Source organism: Delphinus delphis, chromosome 16 (genome assembly GCF_949987515.2).
Source record: "Delphinus delphis chromosome 16, mDelDel1.2, whole genome shotgun sequence".
In the NCBI taxonomy this organism is placed as follows: Eukaryota; Metazoa; Chordata; class Mammalia; order Artiodactyla; family Delphinidae; genus Delphinus; species Delphinus delphis.
Window position 1 is genome coordinate 51,744,157 of NC_082698.1, and position 26,889 is coordinate 51,771,045.

A 26,889-nucleotide genomic window follows, 5' to 3' on the forward strand; every position below is an offset into this window, starting at 1 on the left:
AAAAAGCAAACAGCCCAATCCCAAAATGGGCAGAAGATCTAAGTAGACACTTCTCCAAAGAACACGTACAGATGGCCAAAAAGCACATGAAAAGATGCTCAACATCAGTAATTATTAGAGAAATGCAAATCAAAATCACAATGAGGTATCACCTCACACTTGTCAGAATGGCCATCAGCAAAAAATCTACAAACAATAAATGCTGGAGAAGGTGTGGAGAAAAAGGAACCCTCCTACACCATTGATGGAAATGTAAATTGGTGCAACCATTATGGAGAATAGTGTGGAAGTTCCTTAAAAACCTAAATATAGAACTACCATATGATCCAGCAATCCCACTTCTGGGCATATATCTGGAGAAAAAATCATAATTCGAAAAGATACCTGCACCCTAATGTTCACTGCAGCATTATTTACAATAGCCAAGACATGGAAGCAAACTAAATGTCCATCAACAGAGGAATGGATAAAAAAGATGTGGTAGGGACTTCCCTGGTGGCACAGTGGTTAAGAATCAGCCTGCCAATGCAGGGGACACGGGTTCGACACCTGGTCCAGGAAGATCCCACATGCCGTGGAGCAACTAAGCCCGTGCGCCACAACTACTGAGCCTGCACTCTAGAGCCCGTGAGCCACAATTGCTGAGCCTGTCTACCACAACTACTGAATCCCATACACCTATAGCCTGTGCTCCACAACGAGAAGCCACGACAATGAGAAGCCCATGCACTGAAAGGAAGAGTAGCCCCTGCTCGCCGCAACTAGAGAAAGCCCGTGTGCAGCAACGAAGACCCAGTGCAGCCAAAATTAAATTAATTAATTAAAAAAAAAAAGATGTGGTACATATATACAATGGAATATTACTCGGCCATACAAAAGAATGAAATAATGCCATGTACAGCAACATGGATGGACCTGGAGATTATCATATTAAGTGAAGTAAGTCAGAGAAAGACAAATACCATACGATATTACTTACATGTGGAATCTAATAAAAATGATACAAATGAACTTAATTACAAAACAGAAACAGACTCACACATCTTGAAATCAGACTTATGGTCACCAAAGTGGAAACGTGGAGAGAAGTGATAAATTAGGAGATAGGAATTAACATGTACACATTGCTATATATAAAATAGATAACTAATAAGGACCTACTGTATAGCACAGAGAACTCTACTCAATATTCTGTAATAACCCATATGGGAAAATAATCTGAAAAGAATGGATACATATATATGACTGATTCACCTTGCTGTACACCTGAAACTAATACAACATTGTAAGTCAACTATATTCCAAGAAAAATTAAAAAAAAAAAAACAGAGAACATCACCACAGGACACGCTCACTTACACCGTGGTAGGACTCCCTCACCCACCTGCCTTGGAGACCGCCCTGTTCTGCCAGGGACTGAAGTGGCAGTTGGAAAAATAAAACTAGATAAAACTAGACGGCATTCTCCCTCCTTCATCCCGGCCCACAGTTTTGTAAAGGGACCCATACATAATGTCTCAGCAGATACCTCAAAGTCTAATACAGCAGAGTCTGAAATGTCACACAGAAAAATAATGATGTTCAAAGGAAGGGGACCAATAAGAGGAATCATAATGATTATAACTCTATGGGAAAGAGCTACTGTCAACTTTTGAGACTGTCTTTTCATTTTTCATATTTAGACTGCATAACTTATGGGGTTCAAATTCCAGCCCTACCACTTACTTAAAGTGTATCCTTGAGCAAACAGTTTTACTTATCTTTGTCTCAGTTTCTTCATCATTAAAATGAGGGGTTTTATTGTATCTACTTCAAAGAGCCATCTGAGGATTATCTGAAAAATGCTTAGAACAGTGCCTGGCATGTAGATGCATCAAAAAGTGTTATTATCATTCTTTTAATAAGTACTGTTAATAAATATGTATTGTAGAAAATTAGAAAAACAGAGAAAAATGTTAAGAAAAATTATGTGTAATCTCACATTTTGCAACGCATGGCTTACAAATTATTTTTTAAAGGACATATATTAAATGTAAACATACATATTTTCCAAATTTGGATGACTATATATTCCACATAAAAATTACAAAACAGTTGGAATGCTATGACCTAAAATGATTATTAGTGGTAAACTCTGAGTGATGTGATCATGAGAAATTTTTCCTTTCTTGTAAATATATTAATCTTCCTACTGTTCTAGAAATGGTGTGCATTAGCATGTTTACTTGGTAAAAGTTAGGTTAGCAATCAAATATCTAAAAACAGCATAGATCTGATAGAATTGATGGACTTTGTAAGATTCAAAGAGGCATGATCAAAAGCTGATAATTCTGGTACTCTTCTTTCAAGGCCAGAAAAAGGGTATTAAGAATTGCAAATTTTACATATTAATACATTCTACTAACAATGCTTTTATGGCTACTGGAGGGCAGAGTAATGTAGGGGACTTAAGTATTCTGAGTAGATTTCAGTCTGGAAGACATCCCCTCTCATCAGTAAGGATTAATGGGCCAAGAGCAAGTGGTTATTAGTTTATGCTTTGTGCCCTCAAGAACCTTCTGTTTCTCCACCTAACTTATTAATGGAAATTTCCTACCCAGGACCACGTAGCCCACCTCCATAGACTCATTCACACTTCAGTACAAATGATACTTGTAAAGTTGGGCAGTGTGCAGCCTGTGCAACAGTACACAGCCACAGCACCCCATGTGAAAAACTCACTGCCATGCTCCTGCCTAGATAAGCCTTTCCTTCCACTTCATGTGAATTTTTATTGTCCCCCATTTTGATGATAGTTCCTTAAACTGTCTGGTCTTTTACGTGTATTATTTGTACTTGTTTGTACAATTTTTTCTTGCCTCTATGCAACTGAAGATATTTGAGGTCAGATAATATGTCTCATGCAGCAATACCATGTAGTTATAAAGGCAATAATAACAGTTAAGATAAAAAATAATGATAATACTAGATAACTTTTATTGAGTTTTCACCATGTGTCAAGCACAAACTACTCTGAATAGATTTTATTTAATCCAACAATAGCTGTCTGCAATAGAGACAATTAATATTTTATTTTATAAAGAAGAAAACCAGGACCCATCAAGGTTAAGCAACTTGTCCCATGTCAAACTATTAGTAAGAGTTGAATGAGTGAATGAAAAAAAACACTTTAATGTCTTACAGACAGCACATTCTTTGGAGCCTATAATTCAATTTAAATAAATGCAGTTTTCTAGACTATGAGTTTATTGATGGTAGGATCCTTAATTACTACTGTTTGACTCCACAGCATGGTGTACTTTATATGTGCTTAATTACTTAGAGGATAAGTGAAGGAATGAATAAAAAGATTATTTCAGCTGTGCATTTGACCCTACTTTTGAATGGCTTGCAGGGACAGCCTGCTCGGTACTGAGGGCTGTTTTCTTCTTTTAACCAGGGTGCCTGGAGGATTCTTCTACAGAAAAAGAAACTGAGCCTCAATTGCACTGTGATTCACCCAAGGCTACACTGCTAAGAGCGAGTGGTCACAGGGTTAGAATCAAGATCTTTTAACTCCTGATTCAGAGGACCTTTTCTTACACCCTTCCATCTAGTAGTTGTCACACTGCACACTTTTCCATATACTACATGAAATCGGGAAAGGCAAAAGGGTGGAACATGGGTCTCTTTGGGAAACTCCCCACTGATACCCTTCAAGGAAACCTCTGCAACTGCTTAGCCAACTCCTGCCTGGGCTCCCAGGCCCCACATTGGCTCTTGGAGGCTCTCCCAAGTTTCCCTCTCCCTCACTGTGCCACGCATGGCCAAGCACCACCGCTCTGCCCTGGGCTGACTGGTTTGGGCACTGGGTAAGTGATGACCCAATCCGCTTCCTGGTACACAGGGAAGGAGACCAATAGTGCTCAGACCTGATGAGTTAGTTGTCCCTGCAAACCATTCTGAAGAGGGTTCTGTGAACTGGTTCACTGCCTGGTGCTCCCTCTGTGGCTAGAACCACATGTCACGGCAAATTTACTTTTTGGATCTGCAAAGTGATTATTCCTGAGAAGCTGGGGTACACAAGCCCGGTTTGGAGTGATGGAGGGTCTAAAAACTCCTATCATATTTTTTGCTAGTCTTCATCTGAATCGTATCCTGACAGGCTGCTGGCATCTTACAGGGCACCCTGAGAGCACAGCCTGGTTTCTAAGATCCAAAGAAACCAAAGCATGAATGTAAGACAGTACTGTTAAAGTTACCAGGTTAAAACCAAGATGGAGTCACTCATGCTAAGTCTCAGATCAGCAAACAAAAACTTAACTAAGTTTCTATGCTTGGCTCTCCCAGAAAAGAAAGGCTTAGCTTAACCAACCAGTGCTTGCCTGCTCAGCACGAGTTACCTGACTTTCCTTTGCTCCATATAAGTGGTGTAACCTTGCTTTAACCAATAAGCAAACACCCAGTTTAACTTCCTTGTTCTTGGTCACTTTGGTCTTTAAGAATCTCTCATCTTATACAGTTCTTCAGAGCTCCTTTCTATCTGCTGGATTGGATGCTGCCTGATTCATGAATTGCTGAATAAAAGTCTACTAGATCAGTAAACTGTCTGTGGAAAATTTTCTTTTAATGGTTTATATAGACTAGAGATAGAAGTTAGCCTCCATCCTCCCATGCGGAAGAGCAGATGACACTGAGAGTTTACGCTGTATAAGCCCTGTGCCAAAATTGGGGCTTGCAGGCTTATCAGCTCCCTCCAGCCCTGAGGATACTGGGTATTAGATGCTGATGTGGACAGGAAGGCACAGTGAGGACCGGAAATGGTTACCACTGGCTGTGTGTCGGGAAAAGGACCCGCACTGCAGATGGGTGTCTTTTCCACCCTGTACCATTCTTTGATTCTCCTCTTAATCCATTCTCTGGAGCTGCTCTCAGGCTTTCCTTGGCCAAGGATGAGATCAGGATCTTGCTGATAACTCAGGTTGACATGTGCACTGAAGCGGGGAGACCCAGGACAATATCTGCCTGAAACCTTGGCCAGTTCATGGTTCTTCAGTTCCATCTAGCTCTGCCTTAAGGCTAGAGATGGTACCTGACCTGGGTGGGTACTGGAGATAAGAGAAAACAGGAGTCTACAGGTCGATCCTGTATTTCTGAGGAAAATGGATTTGTTCCAAAGCAATTACATTAGAAATCATCAAGATGACGGCGCTTCCTGGAAGTTCACAGTGGCTATCCACGTGTTGGCAGCAGTAGGAAGCAGGGGACAGGTATAAGCTCTTCAGGAATTCTAGATTAGCTGGTCCTGGCTCCTCCACAGAAGGTCACGTCCTCTTGATCTTGATGAAAGTCTGCTCCTCTCACTGTCTTTCTTCTGAACCCCTGCTTATTCATCCGTGTGATGGGAATGTGGCTTCCATACCCTGGGTCCATATGAGGTTTTGAGTAATCTGACAATGCATTATGCTTTTCCGAAAACTGACATCAAGAGATTGTGTAAGTTTGATTCTTATGTGTATACAAGTCTTCCTGAGTAGAGCTGACTACAGGTTCAGCTTGTGAGTTTTTGGAATAACAGGTCTGAAGACCCAGCCTGGGTCCACAGTGCAAACACTGGTCCTATCAGCCATTGAGTTTCTCACAGTGACATCCTGGCTTTGTTTCCCTAAATGCATGTAACTTGAGGTTATTATTATTATTATAATTATAATAAATTAATTGACAAAGGTACACATTTCTGATCAACTCTGCATCGCCTGGGGGAGAATAAAACAGCAGAGACTTCTACCCACTGTTCCTTAGGATTTCACTAAATAGAACATGTAATCAGAAAATGGGGAGAGAAGAAGGGAGAGAGAGAAGAAAAGGGAGAGAGGAGGAAAAGCAGAGGGAGGGTGTTGGAGGGATGCTTATTTCCAGAGCAGAGTCATTCCAAGATACCATGAGCAGCAAATTAAACGATCCTTCAGCGAGAAATCTGACAAGGAAATTTCATTAGGGATTTACATCTCTATGGAAGCTCAAGTTGCTGCATTAAGATATGAAAATTGTGCAAATATTGCTCCTTAGAATAATGTTTGCTGCAGGTCACTGAGTTTCAGCCAATGAAATTTAGAGTGATAAATATCATATTGAAAATAACTAGAGGAAGGAGGGGCCTAGGAAAGGAAGGAAAGAGCCCTGCAGTTGGGAGCTCAGGTCCCAAAGTCATGTGGATTGGAAGTTAGACTCCAGCATTAACTAGCTGTGGGACCTTGAGCAAGTTGATTTAATATCTCCGAGGCCTAATTTCTTCATCTACAAAATGTGGTCATTTGCCAGTAACTCTGCTGGACTTTGATTGTGAGGGTTTAATGAGATAATCCAAGTAAAATCCTTTGGCCCAGTGCCTAACACACGTAAACTCTGAACACATATTAGTATGATTACAATGAATGAGCAAGGAAGTAGGCTGATGTTTACCTGGAACTGACCTCCTGTCAATCACGGTGATAGATGCCTATAGGTATTATTATTGGCAGTATACAGATGACAAGCCCGAGGCTCGGGGGCTTAATAAATCTGCCAAGATCACAAAGGAATAAATGTTTTCCACCAGAAACAGGCCCATGCTTATGTGTCTCCATGTTTTTCTCCCTCACTAGCCTTGGGGGCCTCAGAACCTAAATCCTGTTTGTACACTTCTGTACTAAGAGAATCTGACCAATTATAGATGGCCCTTGGTGGGTGCTCAGAAAATATTTGGGGAAGGAATTAATGATCGCATAAGTAAATAGATGCATGCATAGATGAATGGGAAATAAATGCTTTTCCCATTTAAACTGTGTCACAGGGACTCACCCGTAGGTTTCTCAATGTTTTGTTTTGTTTTTTTGAATTTCAAGGTGTATGGTCAGGACACTCAGGATGGCTGTTCTCTGGACATCCCCTGCTCGACTAGACTAGTGTCTGCTTCACCTACACCCTACTCACCTGACTGACGTTCTTACATACTTGCCCCAGGCTCCAGCTAATGACTGTCCTAGCTTTAGATCAGAACATCTCCACTCTGATAGCTTATCAAAGGGGCAGTGAGAAGCAGGCTGTCCCTCTGCTGGTTTCCCTGGTAACCAATGAGCCGACCTGATGTTAATTCCCCCTATAACTGGTGACCCTGCCCCCCACCCCAGCAAAGCCCGCCACCATGTTCTGCCCGCCATCTGCCACAGATGGTGGGGTCCTGCTCCAGGACCTTGCTTCAGACATGTAAGCTTCCTCATCCATTAAGCCACTGCTGTCTCTTGCTGACTCTGGGCTCTTTCTTTGGTGTTGAAGCTGGGCAAGCACAGGGCTTGCAGGCCTGTGTCGTGCGGCCCAACACAAGGCATCCTGGCATTTTGATTCACACAATGATATGTCATTTTACAGAAAACAGGATAAAAAGGAAAATTTTTCATATACTTCTATAACCCCAATACTTAAAGTTCCCTTTTAGCATTTTAGTGTATGTTTTTTTCCACCTTTGGACCAAAGAAAGTTCTTATTGCAATCTTACATGAAAATAATTTTCTAACTTGCTGTTTCACTTAATAGGACTATTTCATACAGCTCTTATTTTAATAATTTACTGGAACATGATCGATGTGCCACATAATGTGCTACTTAATCTTGTTTTTCAGAATGTGTCTATTTTTTCACCATTGTAAGTATTGTTGAACTAAATATTTTTGTGTATGTGAGACCAAGGTTTTCAGGGTTGGTGACTCTGATCATGGGATCATTTTTCTTTGAGAAGCACACAGTCCTTATAGTGGCCTCATTCTCAGCTTTTGCAGTGATGGACTATCATATTCAACTGAATGGCAAAGGTTTGATTAGACTGTGTAAAGAAAGATTATTTTGCCCATTCTGTACCATATGCAAGCCCTGTCCCGGTACTCGTACTGGACAGATATTCCACAGCTATATAGGAAAAGAGAAAGAAAGGAAGGAAGGAAGGAAGGAAGGGAGGAAGGGAGGGAGGGAAGGAGGGAGGGAGGGAGGGAGGGAGGAAGGAAGGGAGGGGAAGGGAGGAAGCATAAAGGGATGCAAGAAAATAATAAAGAGAAGAAAAGGAAAGGGGACATAAAAGGGAAGGAAAGAGAAAGAAAGAAGGGAAAAAAAAAACAAAGAGGGGAGCTAAGTATAATACATCAAAGTGAATAAAAAGAGAAAGAAAGAAATCAGCAAACCCACTCTTCTTTGTAAGATTTCTAGTATTCCAAATTATACGTCTCTAGCCACAACCATACCTTTTAGACATCAGCTTAGCGAGTGGCAAAAATCACAAGATAGGAAAGATTCAACACATTCTAGTAACTGCCCCCTACCTGGGAAACTCCTATAGACCAGAGCCTCACATTTCAGAGAACACAGATCATGGCTAGCTTGGTTGCTGGCTTTTAGGCAACAACCACCTTTCTCTAGGAGAGCTAAATTTGCAAAAAAAAAGAGGAGCGAACGCCGTACAGTGGCAGCTTGCCTTGACAAGATAAAACACAAGCAAACTGAATTAAACAAAAATTTCCTTTTTAAAAAATATTACATTTACCCGAGGAAACATACCTAAAAATTCAAGGGGGAAATGGAAATATGCATTTTGAAAAGGTGTTGAAGGATGGCTAAACATGGTCATTATGCAGCGATGGGCACATTCACAGACAGGGCGACCTCTGGCTGTTGTCAATGCATGATAAAGTTTATGCTATGCATGTTTGGTATTCAGAGAACCAAAATATTGCCTTTACGATTTGGAAATGTCTGTCATTATCTTCACTGAACTAAACTTCTGATTCAATAAAAGTCCCCTTTTCCTTAGTGGCAATGCAATTGTAGCAGTCATTGAAAGAGCTGATTATTTACAGATAAAGTAAAAATTTCACATTTGACCAGAATTGGGCATATTCATATAGAACGTTACTTTTTACTCTGTATAGAGACAGAAACTAATGAGTGGCAATATTTTGTAGTGGCAAATTGTCTTCTTTCATGAATGGAAAACCAAATAATTTGTCATTGGTACAGTAATCGCTGATACTCGAAGAGTGTTGCTAAAAATGAGGTTTTCACAGTTGGTTTGAAAACTTCTTATACAATTTTTTATGTGTATTTCCTTACTTTAGGAAGGTAAAGGTTAATAGGTTTAATATTTTCACAAATTACCAACCAGTGGGTAAGAAGCAATACGATACTATAGTTCTCATAATACTCTTTTGGATAAAAAATAAGGTCTTTTATGTTTCTATATTCTTGCTTTCATAATGGAGTGATAGTGGGGGAGTCTGAAAGCTAAGGGAGCAGGACTTGCTGCAGTTCCCAGCAGAGGGTTGTGGTAGAGATGAATCTGGAAATCAGACCCCACCCCTGGAGAAGACCTACACCTGGACAGAGACAGTTCTGAACAAACTTTGAATGTGACTGTCTGTCCCGAGCTCCCACCCTTGGCAGCACTCAGAGACACAAAACTGAGATACAGCCGTCAGTGAGTTAGCAACTGTGGCTCAGAGTTTTATATTGTATTAGAGACAGAAGAAAAACGCTTGACCTACTTGGATCCGATAAGATGGAATCAGTTTTCGGCAGAAATTGATCACAACGGACTCCTTGGTAGCCTTCTTTGCACCTGAGAAAAGGGGTAAACGACAAACATATGCAGGTGTTTGTGAATGGTTCGAGATTTCAACAAGCAAAGTAGCCACCAATTACATCACCGTGAGAACAGTACATTCGTGCTTTTGTATGGCCTGGTTCAGTCTGTTTCTAACATTGATAGCAGGTGAATTTTAGTCATGTCTGTGTAAAAAAAACAGCACCACTTTGCTTTTATAGTTTTATAGGTAATATCTAACGAGCAAGCTTAGTAGCAATGTAAGATGCCCTCAGAGCAGTATGAATAATGGTTACCCTCATAATTCTGCAGGATTCTTTAGGCAACACACCGGTCTCTAAAAGACGGCAAATACCCCTTCGGAAAGCATCATATTGCAAGTGTTATTTTCCTAACAAAAAATCATTTTCTAATGTGATTGATCAAATATTATCAGTAGATCTGGGCTGTTTATTTTCCTTGTGTTTTACTAGTTTGTTCATTTGCTAATTTTACCTTTTTTTTTTTTTTTAACTTAGCAATTCTTCCAGTCAGTGCCGCCTAACTGCTGGGTCAGAAATAGCAGCATTTATTTCAGATCCGGCAAGATCTGAAAGGCATCTATCTCTATGTGCAAGGCCTCCGTGCATTTTCTTTAAACTCACATTTTCCTCTCCTCATTTTTCTCTTTTATATTCAGCAAACGGGTGCAAAGTGCGTACTTTCTGCGAGGCAACTTTCCTAAGGTGGGTGCAATTTGGAGGCAGGGAATTTGCCTGAAAGCCCCTGCAATGGGGCATATCGCTTCAGCCCTGCCAGTCCACAGTCTTCTCACAGCTCACTCAGTCAAGGCTGCTTGGCCGCCTCGGACAGCCTCAGCTCATCAGCGGGCAGTTCAAGGAACAAAATACAGCTGAGGCTCCGCACGCCTGCCTCTGAGCAGTGTCTGTAAGCAGGGAGGTGGCATTTAGTATATCTGCTTGAAGCTTAATCTCTCATGCTCAAGTTAAGCAGGAGCACATCCATTGTTGCTTGTGGGATGAATCTGTCCTACTTACTGAGGAGGAAATCGTGCTGCTGGCATAAAAATCAGATTTAAAAAACAATCCTCTGGTTGTTAGAAATCGACAAAATCAACAAAAGAATTCAAAGAGATCGTTCTGTCAGAGATGGGAGCCGTGGATTCTTTCTTCAGAATATGCTTTGTTTTCTGAGTGTAATAAACACTTCATTAGATAAAGTCTATTGCAACTGGAGCAGTCACAGTGAAAGGCACCTAGGTAATTTTTCTACCTTTCATTGTGAGCTGAACTGGAATGCAGGTAACGGGGCAGGCTCTCTTTAGCACCTTTTTAAGCCTGGAACGCTGGAGTGGATTTGGCAATTTTCCCTATAGATTGAGAACAAAGACTTCTGACATATGGACACCCCAAATACCCAACAGCCTATTGAGAGAACTTGCTTAAGCAGACACATATTTTCAGAACCTTTTTAAAAATTCATTTATTGCACTTGAAATAAAGCAGGCATATCACTGGTTCGATAATGGTACAAAGTCAGAAAATACTTAAGACTGAAGCACATTTGTGATGAAGAAATAAATTCCTGTTCTCTGAAAGCTGCCCTAACATTGTTAGTTGGCCTTTATTCAAAATTACCTGAACCACAGTGTTTGGGTTTTCATTTTCTTGTAATGATGACTTAGGTGCTGGGTGGGTGCTGTAACATGCATTTATTTACTCCTGAGGTTTTTATTTCCAACATATGTGGGGGATTTTAAGCACACTTCACTCTTTGTATCTTCATTTAATATGAAAGCGGTATCCTAGGGAGATAGCTGCTTTTAAGGGGAAGTGCTTTTGTTTTGCTTTGCTTTTTAAGGGGTTTTTATCACTTAAAATGCATTATTCCGTTTGCGTGTGGAGAAGAAAATAAGGGACGATGTTTGAAATTTTTCTAGTCTTCAACTGATTTTCCATGACTTTGAGCCCACTCTGAAGTGTTCAGGCCTCATGGAGTATCAGGAAAATTGCACAGTGTGTTCCTTCATACTGCCTTCACACCTGTGTGCTGGTATGAAGATAAAAAAAGTGTGATGATGTTGGAGCAGCCTGGCCCAGGCTAGGAAACCTGCCGAGGGCTGTGACTGGCTATGCAGCAAAGCCCTGCTCCTTTGTTAAGGTGGCCGCGTCCCTGCTAATTGGTGCTGGATTTTCAGAATGACAAATTAAAATTTCCACTTAAAAATCACACGTCACCTTGATAAGTTCAAATCCATCCAAATTGGAAGACAAAATGTGGCCAGCAGGTAAAGCCAATGAGGTGGATTGAATTTATGACACTGTTAAGGAAATAAAGCAAAAGAAAAAAATGTCTAAGATGCACTTCTGTTGAACAGATTGGGTTTGGCAGACCTTCTGACAGTGTGATAAACAGCGCATCTTTTGAGAAATATCATTGCATGTTTGTTTTGGTTTTTGTTAGTTGTGGGGGGATTTTGAGACAGCTTTTTAAGATTTTTTGTTTTCTGAGAGATACAGGTATATGAACAAGAGAAGTTCATATAACAGAAAGTTCTTTCTGTTCATCTTAAAGCATGACAGAATTAGTAAAATTTTACAAGTACATGTGTAATCTTTAAGGGTAAATACACGTTTGGAAAAAAAAAAAAAAGCACAAATCTTGCATTAACCAGGTTAAATACTCTATTATTTTTCTACTCTGCATTGCTTCAAAGCTCCACTAAATTCATCCACTGCCTGTTCTCTGAATTTATTTATCCCTGAGAAGGCTTGCATCATAGAAATTTTATTAAAAATATCAGTGTTCCCTGGTGGTCTTAACAGGTAAGTTTTGCTTCTACAACTAGATGGCCAAAGAACAGGATTAGAATAGAAAAGACAGCCACGGTTTATAAAGAGTTGGGTAACGAAACTGGGAGAAGCGTTATCCACAGCAGAACAACCACAAAGTCAACTCAGTCAGCAAGAGCTAAGAATTTTATTTTGAAAAAAAAATTAGTCTTAAATTCTGTGTGTTCACCTATTCTGAGATGAAGGACTTGTCACTTCAGAAATCAGTAAGTTCTTGATTGTGTTGTGTGTTTTGTTTATTTACAAATTTAAAAGGCAGTGGGGAAGGGCATCATTGAGGAGACAATGTCCAAAGCAGGGTAGGGCGGATGAGGGGTTGAAGAGAACCGTGGTGTGGTAACCCTGAATAAGGGAAACTGGCCCCTGGCAATGAAGTGGGGTCAGAAATTGGAGATTCTGAGCCCAGTTTAAGTGTCAGCAAAGTACCTCTCTTGGTGAGCCTCGGGGCCAAATCACGAACCAGGTCCCTCCCTTTCCACAGGGATAGGGCCAGCTGTATATTTTCAAATGCAGACCTCACTTTTTCTACTCCTTACATCCTTCTGATTTGGCCCTCATGCCCCTCCCACTTGTTCAGCTGTACCTAAAATAACAAGCCACCCCTTCTATTCATGTTTTCCCCTTCTACATCATCCCTGAAGAAAAGCCCAGTTTTAGAGAAAAGTTTTAAAAGGCAATTCTTGGGCAAAAGAAAAGAGAATAATCCTGGCAAAGATAAGAAAATACAAAATGCATGACTGTCAGCTAGAAGCTAATACTTGATTTGTCTAGGGTGTTAAAGCGAAGCAGTGACCCTAGCACTCAGCCTGGATGTGGAGGACCCCCAAGGAAGAGACCTTTTAAATGGTCAGCTCATTTGCTGATGTTCCCACAGAAATGGGCATCCTTTGGCCAGCTAAAAGTGGCTCCCATGGCCATCAGCCCACACTACTAACTTCAGACCATGCCCATCTCTTCTCTTACGATACTCACATGCCAATTTATTTCTTTGAACTCATTTTATGAATAGCAACAAATGAGAGCTAAGATTAATGACTTTGAGTGAAAATGAAAGAACTCTCACTTCTCACCAACAGCCTCCCTACATTTCCAGATTATTCTTCCATTTCTCCTGCTTCCTCCTGTTAGGAGAGCAAAGCAAAGCAAAGCAAAACAAAAACAAATAACACAAAAACTGTCCCATTGGGGGAACTATACTATCCATCCTCTCAATCCTCATCTGTTGATTCCCTGGTCATTTACTCATTACTGGAAGATGTGATCATTGCTTCACCCCCTTCTTCTCCATTGCTACTCTGTCTTCACTGTCACAGTCTCTGTTATCTACATGGATGCTCAGCCAACACAATGTCTCTTATCACTTCTTCCTCAACTGTATCAGAATGATTAACAGTGTCGAGTTTATAGCCTCACTTCTTCACTTAGTATTTGCATGGATATACTTTACACAAACCTTTTAATATCCCTGTTCCCCACTTTAAACCCGAACAAAATGGGAATGATACCAGGAAGGAGAAAAAATAAACAAGCACGCGTGGTTGATATTACATACATGAACTTTGGCCATTCTTATGCTTAGGGACCTTCTACCTCGCGTATTTGCAGAGATGCATTTTACATAATTTACAGAGAGAAATATATGGAGGTTAGAAAAATGTTCAAATGTTTGCTTCAATCCTGGTGTAGGGCCTGGTCTCTGCATACATTTTAGAGAAAGTATACAGGCTTCCTTCTTGGAAACTTGATTTTAGACATAAAATTCAAACTAGCAGAAATCAATTAACTTCACAAGAGAAATGGTGGCAAACTGTATGGTTTGTTTCCTGACTGTACCAACTTTTACTCATAGACCAAAAAATGGTAGTTACTCTTTGGTGTTACAGGAAAGTAGACACTTTGTCAGTGATATACAAGTCTGCCAATTTTAAGGGGCCTATTAAATGCTGATTTGATAAAAGAACAATCCCTCCAGTTTGGCAATTATCTCCTGCCAATTCTCCTCAGCCTCAATGTCAGCCCTTGGTTGGGAAAAATGGAAAAATCATCAGGCGTTTAAACATTACATTTGAGAGCAGGGTGGTTTGGAGAACAGCCTGGTTTTAAATCCAGGATCGGCTATTTACTAGCTGCTTAGCCTTCCTCTGCCTCCTTTTCTTCATCTGTAACTTGGAGATAATAATAGTTGCTCCCTCCTAGCATTATTATTAGGAATAAATAACACCTGTTGTTCATGGTAAGCACTCAACACGTGTTAGTTTTTTAAAAATATTCTTTGAATTTGGAATCATCATCCCAGCTTTTCAAGTGAGGAAACGGAGGTTCAGAAAGGTTAAGCATCTTGTTCCAAAATCACACAGCCAGTGAGTACTTGAACTAGGTACACACTCAGCTGGAGTTGACTTTAAAGTCCTTGCTTGATCTGTGGCACTTTCTGACATTCTTCATGGAAATTCAGTAGATACATAAATCATCGTTCACCCAGGTATCTTTCCTAAGATTAGTATTTAAAAATATGGTCCAAATATCATGAACTGAAGCCATGATTTATGGTAAGAATTAAAGACCTAGATTTGTAAGTTATTATCCAATTTCAAAATGTTCTTAAGCAAACCATGTCACAGAGGCTGGTCACTGATTTAAAGGCAAATGTCCCTAGCTTTGTGTTAATTTAAGGGGTATTCACTAACTATGGACCTTTAGGAGTACCACTCTTAAAGAACGACATTTCTTGATTGTGGACTGTCCTCAGTTTAATAAAAAAGAAAAAGAAAATGAAAAAAGAAAGAAAAAAAAAAAAAACCAGAAACAAAACAAACAAAAACAGAAGATACAGTTTCAACAAGGTGAATGAATTGCCCAGCATGGAAGAGATGGGGTGTTCTGGAGCCAGAATCCCAAACCAGGTCTCTATCTGAATGCAAATGTGTGCTGGGGGGACCAGAAACTTTTCTAGCTAAGGATCTGCAGCCTAGAGTTATAGGCTCAAAAATTATTAATGGTGTTAGAACAAATTCCCTTCCCTGCCACTCACTGCTGAAACTGAGATCTAGGTTTTGCTATGGAGAATACTGTGACACTGATTAAGGTGTAAGTTTTCTTTAGCTGAATTTAGAACTTAATTAAGTGGTCTTATTTAAAAGGAGCACTAATTAAGACAGCAAGATCTTTAAGTTAATCAACTGGAATTAAATTTACCTGTAGCCTGGCTGTAGGTACAGTCTTTCTAAAATCCTTTGAACTACAGATGGAAGAATTTAGAATCAGATTATTTTAAATTGCAGAGCAACAACTGTCTTCAAACGCATGAGGGTCCTCCAATGTGTTATCAACAGCTTTCAAATAGATCACAAATTCCATGGCTGAGGAAACTGTTGCTTATGTCACTCACCTTACAACCATGATTATTCTTGCTAATGAAGCTATACCTGCAATTTTCAGAAAATGTAATAATTTTTAAAATTTCCCCTTAGCAAAGTTTGAATTCAAAAGTAGATGGAGGCCAATTACTTCATCATGAGTCTGATATGATTTCAGAAGTGAATCTGAAAGCATCTGCTCAAATTCAGAAGGTGTGTTGCATTCAGTTACTATTTGAGCCCTAAAGACGAAAAGGAAAAGAATGATTTCAAGTCTGAGACATTAAAAAAATATAAGAAACATGTGTTTCCTCAACTGCAAGTTCCTCTCAACCATGTGTAAACATTAGGTTCCTGGTCCAGCAGTCACCCATACACTTCACTGGTCAATTTTAGTACCAGAGGGACAGAACCTGTTTACATCATCCTCTTACTCCCATATATGGTAATTCACTTTTGAACAATCAGTGGCTAAGGAGTTCTCAGGTCAGTCTGAATAAATACCTTGGCCTTTATAGAAATTTCTGACCCTATCAAGAGCCTCACTCAGCCTTACTACTTCATTAACAAAATTAAAACACATAACATGACGTGAAGGTACTGCGCAGCTTAGAGTGCATAGCAATAGTACCCAAAGCAGCTATGTGGGCTGAAAAAGCCATTCTATCTAACTTAGCTTTGATTTTTACTGCATCTAAAAGAAAAAAGAATCCCTTTTTAGGCTAAGAAGGTAAATTAAGAAGTAATCTATTGGCCTTCTTGCAGGAAGACTAATTTCAATATCACATTAGAGGTAGTAAAATAATCACTGTCTTTATTAAGAGCAAAAGGGTTAGGGAATAATAACGACAACTGGAGGATAGATGGAATTTTGCTTTATAAATTCAAATTGAGAAAATGTTATGTTATTAGTTTCCTAGTATACACAAATTCTAACATGACGAACATGAGATTCTAGCTTTCAAGGGAGGTAGCCTGTTATGGTGGAAAAGGTATGTCCTATGGATGCAGAATGACCCCTAATTCTGCCACTTAGAGGTATGACAGAGGTCAGTGACTGACCTCTCTAAGGTCTCAGGTGCTCATCTCTAAGTGGGGTTATGAGCCTTGATTTCGCGTGTGCTCTGTGCACATCGCACACACACAGACATAGACACACATTGCCCCCAATGCTTATAAATATGTTTAGTAATCAGAAAATTTAGGCAGATAATTAAGGTTCTAACATTAAAGTCAGAGGACAGTCATGCTCCCTTCCCCCACTTCTTTAGTTAATTCAAAGTTCCCATGACTGCCTTTGATAGTTCCCAGCCAACAATGGACCGGGATTTATTGTCCCAACTACTCCCTATGATTCCTCTTTATTCTTTTCACTTAAGATGTCGCTAAGATTGTGAGATTAGCCAATCACAGACTTTCTCTGAGGCTTAAGGTTCAACTATTAGCAGATTGCTTCACTTTTCTCTCTCTACTTTCTTGAAATTAGAAGTGTAATTGACTCACATGTTGAGACTAGTCAGTGGAAGAAAAGTGACGACCGTCTTTCCCAGCTCACAGTTCAGCGAGAAATGTAAAACTGAGACAGAAGGAAAACATGCTAAACTTGCCATTTTAGTCAACTTGGGCTGCCAGAGAAACATATCACAGACTGGGTGGCTTAAACAACAGAAAATTATTTTCCCACAGTTCTGGAGACTAGAGGTCCAAGATCAAGGTGTCAGCAAGGTATGCGTCTGGTGAGGGCTCTCCCTTTGGGTTGCAGATGGCTGCTTTCTGTTACCTCACATGGTGGAGAGAGAGAGATTGATCTGGCTCTTCCTCTTCAACCTCTCTCTGCCACTTCTTCGAAGGCCACCAATCCTATCAGAATAGGACTCCACCTGTATGGTCGCATTTAACCTTAATTATCTCTAAAAGACCCTATCTCCAGATACAATCACACTGGAATTTAACGCTTGAACATACGAGTTTTCAGAAGACACAATTCAGTCCATAACCGTTACTAAGCTGGGTAACATAGCTATAGAGTAGCAAAGACCAGCATTTGGATTCTCCCGTATTTAGGGTTTCCAGATAAAATAGAGAACACCCAGTTAAATCTGAATTTCAAACATATTGTTTTTACATCAGTGTGTCCCACATGTAATATGTGGGACATACTTATACTAAAAATGTATTCATTATTTATCTGGCATTTAAATTTAACCGGGTGTCCTGTATTTTATTCCCTAGATCCGGCAACTGTACCTACATGAGAGTAAAAGCATCTGAATAGTCAGAGAAGTAAGAACCATCAATAGGAACACCTAGATTAAAGTTAATGTATAATATTTTTGCTATCACTATATCTTGTTCTGATAAATTTAGCAATCTCTTGTTTTAAGGATAAGGAGCCTGGGCACATTACATTTATTTCTATCAACCATGCAAGGGACATAATGAGCTCACAGAGTCTGGAGGAGGAGAATAGGAATTTCAATAGCTAGCTCTGAAATGGCCAAAGCGCTGAAAGGCTACTTCCAGAATGTGGTGAAGATCAGATGAAGTAATGTTGTTTATAAACGTTAGGTGCAGATCTGTGACTTGATCATGTGAATCACTAGCTACTCTTTTGCATAAATTCTGAATAAACTGTAAGAGCATCCTGGCCAGGAGCCCAAGTAATACCAAAGGAAGAAAGAGGGCCCATTCTCCCTCCTTCATTCTGCAGCTCACTTTACTTAGGATCATTTCCATACTGAGGCACTCACACGCTGTTGAATTTGAAAAGCGGTGAACACAGATGTGGAATACAGGGCAACGCTAACCTAAAATCAAAGACACAACATAAGAAGAGGCTCCTCTGGAGGAGTGTGATGTCCTTTCTGGAATTCACTGCTCTCAGAAGGAGACAGTGAGAGAGCATGATATCAACAAGAGATCAAACAGACCAGCCTTGTTCCTTGCCTGGGTAGTGTGGGTGATTCCTGAAGCAAAGCCATACACAGCTTGATAAGGAAGAGTGAAAAGAAAAGAAATCTGAGACATACATCTTATTTAAAAGGCATCTTTATGATTGGCATTAGAAAGCAGAGAAGGAGCTCATTAGCAAAAGAACTGATAAAACCACTCACAGCATGCTTCAAAATGAAGCGGTAATAATTATTGCCTCTCTAAGAAAGGGGGCAAAATACCCACAAAATGTCATTCACAAATCTGTTTGCAGACATCACAGAGCAAGCTGCAAAAAGTCCCACAGCTTTCAGATTTAATTAAGTGAAGAAAGCAAAAAAAAAAAAAAGACTCTTACAGCTCACATGCCTGGATCATAGAAATTCTACGTGAAACATGATTTTTTTAAAAGCCATTTTAGAAACCCCTAGAGTTTGCTGAACCCTCATTCAACAGCATAATTTCCCCTGTTTCTCCCAGGATATTGTACAATCCACGAACGGTGCAGCGTTTCTGCCGGCTAAAGGAAGTGGGCAGCTTTGATCCGAATTACAATAATATATCTCCTTTGTGTGATAAATGATTTACTGCTGAGGATAAATGGATATAATCTTTCATTATGTATGACATTCATCAGCAACAAGGAAGCTTTGGACTGAATGGAAAGTGATTTCATATTAAAAGCCTCATGCAACTCAGACTGAGATGAAAGTGGGGTCTTGCCTTGAAAAAAAAAAAAAAGGCACAGGCTTGTAAGTTTAAATGGATGCTCAGTCTAATATAATTGTTACTGTAAGTTTGAAAATCTGTTAGGAGGAAACCAGGGAAATATGTAACTAGATCAATCTCAGTTTTGCACAAAAAAAGCCCCATTTCTTAACCATATTATTCTACTTACTGAAATGTATCATTAAGTCTAACTTTGAGAACTGAGTGTAGTGATAGAACCAGGTAGGGAGGAGGGAGTAGAAGTGGGGGGTTGTGTAAGTGACTTAAATTCCCATGATTATGGAAAGTCAATGTATCATAACTAAAGTAGATAAAGAAACAGAGGCTTAATATGTTATTTAGAGATATGAAGTTAACAAGCAGGAAAATACCAAATGAAAATGGTTTACTAAGCACGTCCAAGTGTTTGGGGAGGGGTGCATGTTGGGGGAATCGGGCATGGGGAATTAGTGCAAAAGGATAAGATCAAGGCTGGTGGCTTTTCATTATAAGCACATTTGTATTTTTTATTTAAAAAATATATACACTTAGATGATGAAGTCATGTAAGTAGAGCAAATCATTTAATTTTAAAAATGATTCAGGGCTTCCCTGGTGGCGCAGTGGTTGAGAGTCCGCCTGCCGATGCAGGGGACACGGGTTCGTGCCCCGGTCCGGGAAGATCCCACATGCCGTGGAGCGGCTGGGCCCGTGAGCCATGGCCGCTGAGCCTGCACGTCCAGAGCCTGTGCTCTGCAACGGGAGAGGCCACAACAGTGAGAGGACCGCGTACCGCAAAAAAAAAAAAAAAAAACACTGGTCGCCAGGGGTTGGGTTGGGGGTTAAGAAATGAATAGGCAGAGCACAGAGCATCATCCAGTGCTCTTCCTGCTATTTCACATTTCCTCTTAAAAAGAAAAGAAATTCCTAAATCTACATGCTATCTCTGATGCCAATGTTTTAGTCATTCCAGTGAAAGCATATGTTTTGTTGGAGATCAGTCAGCACAGTACAACTGGCTAGAGTTCTGGTAACCAAGCAAGGTCAGGAAGAGGTGGTGATATCAATGTCCCTAGCTTGGACAAGATCAGATAGTGAAATATGTTCTAAAGCTGAATGTCATATGGAAAGTGGGAAAATAACACAATGGCACGGGTAAGGATGGGTAAGCTAGAGAAGACATAGGAGGGGGGATATTCTTCCTAATGGTGACATGGGTAAGATTCTTGACCTTTAATTGAAACGAAGGAATATGCAATCTGGTACAGGTAGGTTGACAAAAATTAAGGAACCGTCCACAGTCAGCAAATTCAAAATAGAATTCAAAGGAATGTTATTTAACTGGAGTGTTTGGTAAGTTGAAATAGAAACTCAGTAGGTGAGCAGTGACTTGAAATCGATAAAATATGATTATGTTCTAAAAAGAGAGAGAGAGATTCAGTTAATCAGGTTATGGGTGATGTATCTGATATTCCTGTATGTGTTTTACCTAGGAATAAATCCAGGAGAAAGTGCTATCAGAAAGCGCTTCTGCATCTTGTAGTGTAATGGATGAGCAATCTGGGCTCCTAGAAGACTTCCTCTGCTCAGAGCACAGTGCTGAGAGATTTACAAAGGTTAGACAAAGTAATCCTCATGAAACTGATAAAAAGGAGATGGGGTTAACACTCTTTTATAGATGAGGAGATTGAAGTTTTAGAGAAATTAACTTCTGTGTCCCAGGACACATGGAAAGTATGTGTTAGAACTTGGATTGGACAAGTTAAACCAACACTAGAGATCGTATTTATTTCTCTACCCCGTGTCGTCTGTGACTGTTCAGATTGTGTTATGTATCTATTTAAAGGGCTCTACTTCATTAACTACTTTTTGAGGAGGAGAGGACCTATCATTTTATGCTTATGGTACGAATAAAGATAAAAGCGAAACTAAGAGTTTAACGATTTGCCCACAGTTATATCATGGCATAATTGAATTAACTTGAAAAAGCGTAAAAGAAAAATACAGTGATATTTAATGTGGTTTTTTTTAAAAATGTAGACTCAATAATATATTATCACATTCTAATCTCTCAATTCATATGCTCATTCAAAATTATATATATTGAGAAAGAAAAAGTTGGTATATCTGAAAGCAGAAACCTCTTTAAATATTTGAAACCAGGAAATTTAATAGACGATTGATCACATGAAAGAAAGGGTAAGAAGCTAAAGGAAGAACAATAGGGTCACACAGGAATTGACAACAACATGAAATCACTCTCACCCCTAGGCTGAAGGGATAAAGTCTGAGTCCAGGGAACTAGGATAAATCCAGTGGGTCCATCAGACCAGAGCTGGAACCCTAAATGAACCTAGCTGCTGCTGGAAATAAACCGGGAAACAGAGAAAACGGAAGGTAGAGAGAGAGAGAGAGAGAGAGAGAGGAAAAAATAGAACAGGAAATAGAGTCCTGCCTTCCAATTTAGTGCTTCCTACCAGCCAACTCCACTCAGAAGCCATTGGTCCAGACAGCCTAAGAAATGTGGTTCTGAAATAGAGAAAAGAATAAAAGATGGGCAGAGTATAGATGTAAAGCAAACAGGTAACCGATCAGTTGAGTTGGTTATACATGGGGTACACACTCTAGATAGCACACAATTAGGTATATATCCACATATTTATACCTATATAACACAAACACCCATGCAATTTAACACGAGCAGCAGAAGGCCATTATCCCCAATCATTCTAGACAACAGAAATCTTACTAAACTTGTAAAAACTATACTATTAAGCCTTTGCATCAGTCTTCACTAGGAATCTTCCCTACTCTTTCCAGTCTACACCCACCTCTACCACAAACACTCACGGGCACCTAAATGCACATGCACGGGCCCAAACTCTCCCGTTCACATCCTGCTCACAGCACCTTGAAGGGTATAATTCACCCCTCTGGGCGCTCATTTCCTCCTCTGCCAACAGGACTAATCGCCCTGGCCTGGTGCACAAAAGAGAGCCGTACCTATTAATTTACGTAAAGCTCATAAACTCTCGTGAAGATGAAAAGCTCTAGTTTTCTCATTCTGTTCCTTTGCTTCAAATAAAAAAGCTACCTTATATAAAGGTTTCTGGGGGATTTACAACAGACTTCTATCTAGAAAAAGTTGTACCACAATTACAAATTTAATGACCTACTCTAAAAACTCCCAAGGCTATGACATAATTAGTTCATTTTATAATCAGTACTTAAAAAAAATCATTTGTCAGAAGTAAATAAGAAGTGACTGGGGCTCTTGGAAGTAATCTACATTATTTGATGTAGAAAAGGGAGAAGTCATATTTATCAAGTACTTACAGTTTTTCAGATTCTGTGCTAGGCACTTTACACAATTACCTATATATTCCACCCAGGATTTTTATGTCAGCATTATTTTATTTGTGGTTTTAAAGGCGAAAAATAGAGGTTTGGAATGATTAAGTAACTTGATCAAGTCACAGAGCTAGTAAGGTTTGAAGTTGTGATTTGTGTCCAGGGCGTTTTGCCAGTGACTCTTCATTGCTGAACACTGGAAAGCTTGTAACTTACTTTTCCTGAGCCCACAGCTGTCAACCCCTATATTAGAACCTTTAGTGTCAATAGTAACTTTTGCTACAAACAGGAAGTAGACATTGAACAGTAGAAGAGAAGTAATCAGAATCAAGAAGGCTGCCCTGTTGTTAGTACAAAGAAAACACACCTAGAATAGGTTTACTTGCAGACAGCACCCTTTAATAGGGAAACTGAAAATAAATTATTTAGAAGAACATGTTGATGAATGGCAGAACTGGAGACAGTCTACTTTGAGGGGAGGAAAGTGGGGTTGTCATCACAGAGCTGATGACTAGCTTGGGACACTTGTTACGGGAGGCCTTGATGTATACAACGACCTACCAGTGAGTGGGAGTGGAAGGGACTAAGATGCTGGCTCACTCTAAGGAAAAACTTTTTTTTTTTTCTACATCTTTATTGGAGTACAGTTGCTTTACAATGATGTGTTAGTTTCTGCTTTATAACAAAGTGAATCAGTTATACATATACATATGTCCCCATATCTCTTCCCTCTTGCGTCTCCCTCCCTCCCACCCTCCCTATCCCACCCCTCTAGGTGATCACAAAGCACCGAGCTGATCTCCCTGTGCTATGCAGCTGCTTCCCACTAGCTATCTATTTTATGTTTGGTAGTGTATATATGTACATGCCGCTCTCTCACTTCGTCCCAGCTTACCCTTCCCCCTCCCCATATCCTCAAGTCCATTCTTTAGTAGGTCTGTGTCTTTATTCCTGTCTTACCCCTTGGTTCTTCATGACCTTATTTTTCTTTTTTTTGATTCCATATATATGTGTTAGCATACGGTATTTGTTTTTCTCTTTCTGACTTACTTCACTCTGTACGACAGACTCTAGGTCCATCCACCTCACTACAAATAACTCAGTTTCGTTTCTTTTTATGGCTGAGTAATATTCCATTGTATATATGTGCCACATCTTCTTTATCCATTCATCTGTTGATGGACACTTACGTTGCTTCCATGTCCTGGCTATTGTAAATAGAGCTGCAATGAACATTGCAGTACATGACTCTTTTTGAATTATGGTTTTCTCAGGGTATATACCCAGTAGTGGGATTGCTGGGTTGTATGGTAGTTCTATTTGTAGTTTTTTAAGGAACCTCCATACTGTTCTCCATAGTGGCTGTACCAATTCACATTCCCACCAGCAGTGCAAGAGTGTTCCCTTTTCTCCACACCCTCTCCAGCATTTATTGTTTCTAGATTTTTTGATGATGGCCATTCTGACCGGTGTGAGATGATATCTCATTGTAGTTTTGATTTGCATGTCTCTAATGATTAATGATGTTGAGCATTGTTTCATGTGTTTGTTGGCAATCTGTATATCTTCTTTGGAGAAGTGTCTATTTAGGTCTTCTGCCCATTTTTGGATTGGATTGTTTGTTTTTCTGATACTGAGCTGCATGAGCTGCAGGAAAGACTTTTAAACGCATCCCTACAGAAGTGGAATGTTACTTCAGTGGCCCAAAACCACTTGGTTGAAAAATTCAGTGTTCCTGTATACTCAAATTACTCAAAACCTGCTCTGTTTGGAGATGATGTAAGAGTTTTCTCTTATGCGTAAGTCAATATTTTTCTACAAATCAGTGACATTGGATGAGTACATTGAAGCAGCAGCAGATGCCAAAACATTTGCTTATAGAGTATTCCATCTTTAACCATCATGCTCACTGTTCTATATGAGAAATTATTTACATAATACAAAGCTCACAGTTTAGGATGAAGCATCAGATGAACCAAACTATTTCTAGATGCAAAACTTACTAAATTTCAATACACCTTTATATTTTTTAAGGTATTATGTTTTTTCCCTTTATTTTGATTAGGATTTGTTCCTGAGTTTAGCCCACAATAACTAATGAAAGAACTAGTAGAAACTAGTTCTAATTTTAAAATATGTGATTTCATATTCATAAATTTATTTTCATTGATTACCTAGAAACCAGTTTCCTCAATAAAAATATTTTTGAAAGGTACTTGCTTTAAAATTTCATAATTTGAACATCTATATTCTTGTGAACAAACCATTTAAATTTCCTGTTATAGAGTAAGTTGTTTTGATTACCAGCCCACTAGTTGTTCTCTATGGATCCTTTAAATTATGCATAAACACCTTTGCAATCAATGGTAATCAGTTTCCACCCTAATTTGCTTCCATGATGTTATCAGACTTGGAATAGCTATAGTGTTGGAATCTCTAGAGCCTGTGATTTCTTTTTAACAGCTTTCCTCAATAATTTTAAGTGCCTTTCTTGAAATGAATTAGCTTCAGTTTCGTATGGACAAAGAAAAGTTAGTTTCATCAGGTGTTACTGAAGCTGAGTTCAATTTTAGTTATCATTAGCAGGCCACATGGGACCTCTATGTCTATACCTCTCTTAGAGGACTTCTACAGGGTGACCAATCATCTAGAAATGGGTGTGCTCTGAGTCTCAGAACCAATGCTTTCGTGAAGAAGGATGTAAGTGATTCTCTCTCTCTCTGAGGTTCCCATCTGCCTTAATCTGAGATATATGGAGGGGTGTGCGTGTGTGTGTCTGCGTGTGTGTATACGCACACACGCGCATACTTGGGTTTGAGTTCAAATAACAATTTTCATGTGAAAGCATATATCTGTGTATGATATGTGTGTGTGTTTATTATTTTCTCCATGGTGGTTTGGAGGTTGGGTGGGGTGGTGCTGAGGCTGGAAGCAAGGAACACAGCTTGAGGTGACTGTAGTGGTCCTGGCACAACACCAGACTGTGGCATCACGGTTCCCCACCCACACTGGAAGCCAGAGACAAGCAGATGCCCACTAGCTCTTCTGCTTTTTTAAGAAGAATTATGTCACTTTATCTCAGTGCTATACAATAGGAGAAGATAATATTTCCTCTTAGAATATATGCATGCTTAATAACAGCTAGAAACAGGAAAGATACAATGCGCCACCTTGGAAGGTAATGTACTTTCTGTCACTATAATACTCAAGCAGAGGTGGGATGACAACTTGTCAGGGATGCCACTGGAAAGAGTCAAGATTCACACTCAGGTCTCGAAACTCCTAAATCTGTCCTCTTTTTCCTCAACCCTACTCAAAAAACATAGTCTCACTATTGAGACGCTAAACAGTGGTGATGATGCTGAGGGGAGTTACAAAATGAACTTCTCCTTTCTATTTAATATTCAGAAAATCAAAGATAAGCACTTGGAGTGAAAGGGCTACATTTTATTTTTCATTTTGATGTTTAAGAATACACAGTCAGGGGCTTCCCTGGTGGCGCAGTGGTTGAGAGTCCTCCTGCTGATGCAGGGGACACGGGTTCGTGCCCCGGTCTGGGAAGATCCCACATGCCGCGGAGCAGCTGGGCCCGTGAGGCATGGCCGCTGAGCCTGCGCGTCCGGAGCCTGTGCTCCGCAGCAGGAGAGGCCACAGCAGTGAGAGGCCCGCGAACCGCAAAAAAAAAAAAAAAAAAAAGAATACACAGTCAGAAATACTATAAAATGTAGTTCACAGATGTTAATAATCAAGAAATGTGAACTTTTCTCAGTGTCATGTCAGTGAGCCACTGATTTGATTGGTAGGGAAAAGAATCATTTAAATATACTTAAGAGCTAGTGAATAAGAACTATATACATTGCTGATTGAAAAACCCTCCTCAGATATACCACAATGTTCTTCCTATTAGACTATCTGCAAATGACATCACTTCCTGTTTACACTGGGTCATGTTCTGACCTTGTGTGAAACCCTGATCTTTAAATTACTGCATGATATATTCCATACCCAGGGAGAATCAAAGGTAATCCTAGTTGAACTGAAAAGGGTAAGGCACATTTTATATAAAATAAATAGTTGATGTAAATCAG

General features: G+C 39.7%; 1 protein-coding gene across 9 annotated transcripts in view; it reads right to left on the reverse strand.

Annotated features, from left to right (window-relative positions):
• The window catches only part of NRG3 (neuregulin 3), a 1,071,784-nt gene that overhangs the window by 253,099 nt on the left and 791,796 nt on the right, over positions 1-26,889 (reverse strand). For all 9 annotated transcript variants that reach the window (XM_060034679.1, XM_060034686.1, XM_060034685.1 and 6 more), the window contains exon 3: positions 9,546-9,619. In XM_060034679.1, coding sequence (XP_059890662.1) covers positions 9,546-9,619 — 74 coding nt within the window. The remainder of the gene's footprint in view (positions 1-9,545; positions 9,620-26,889) is intronic.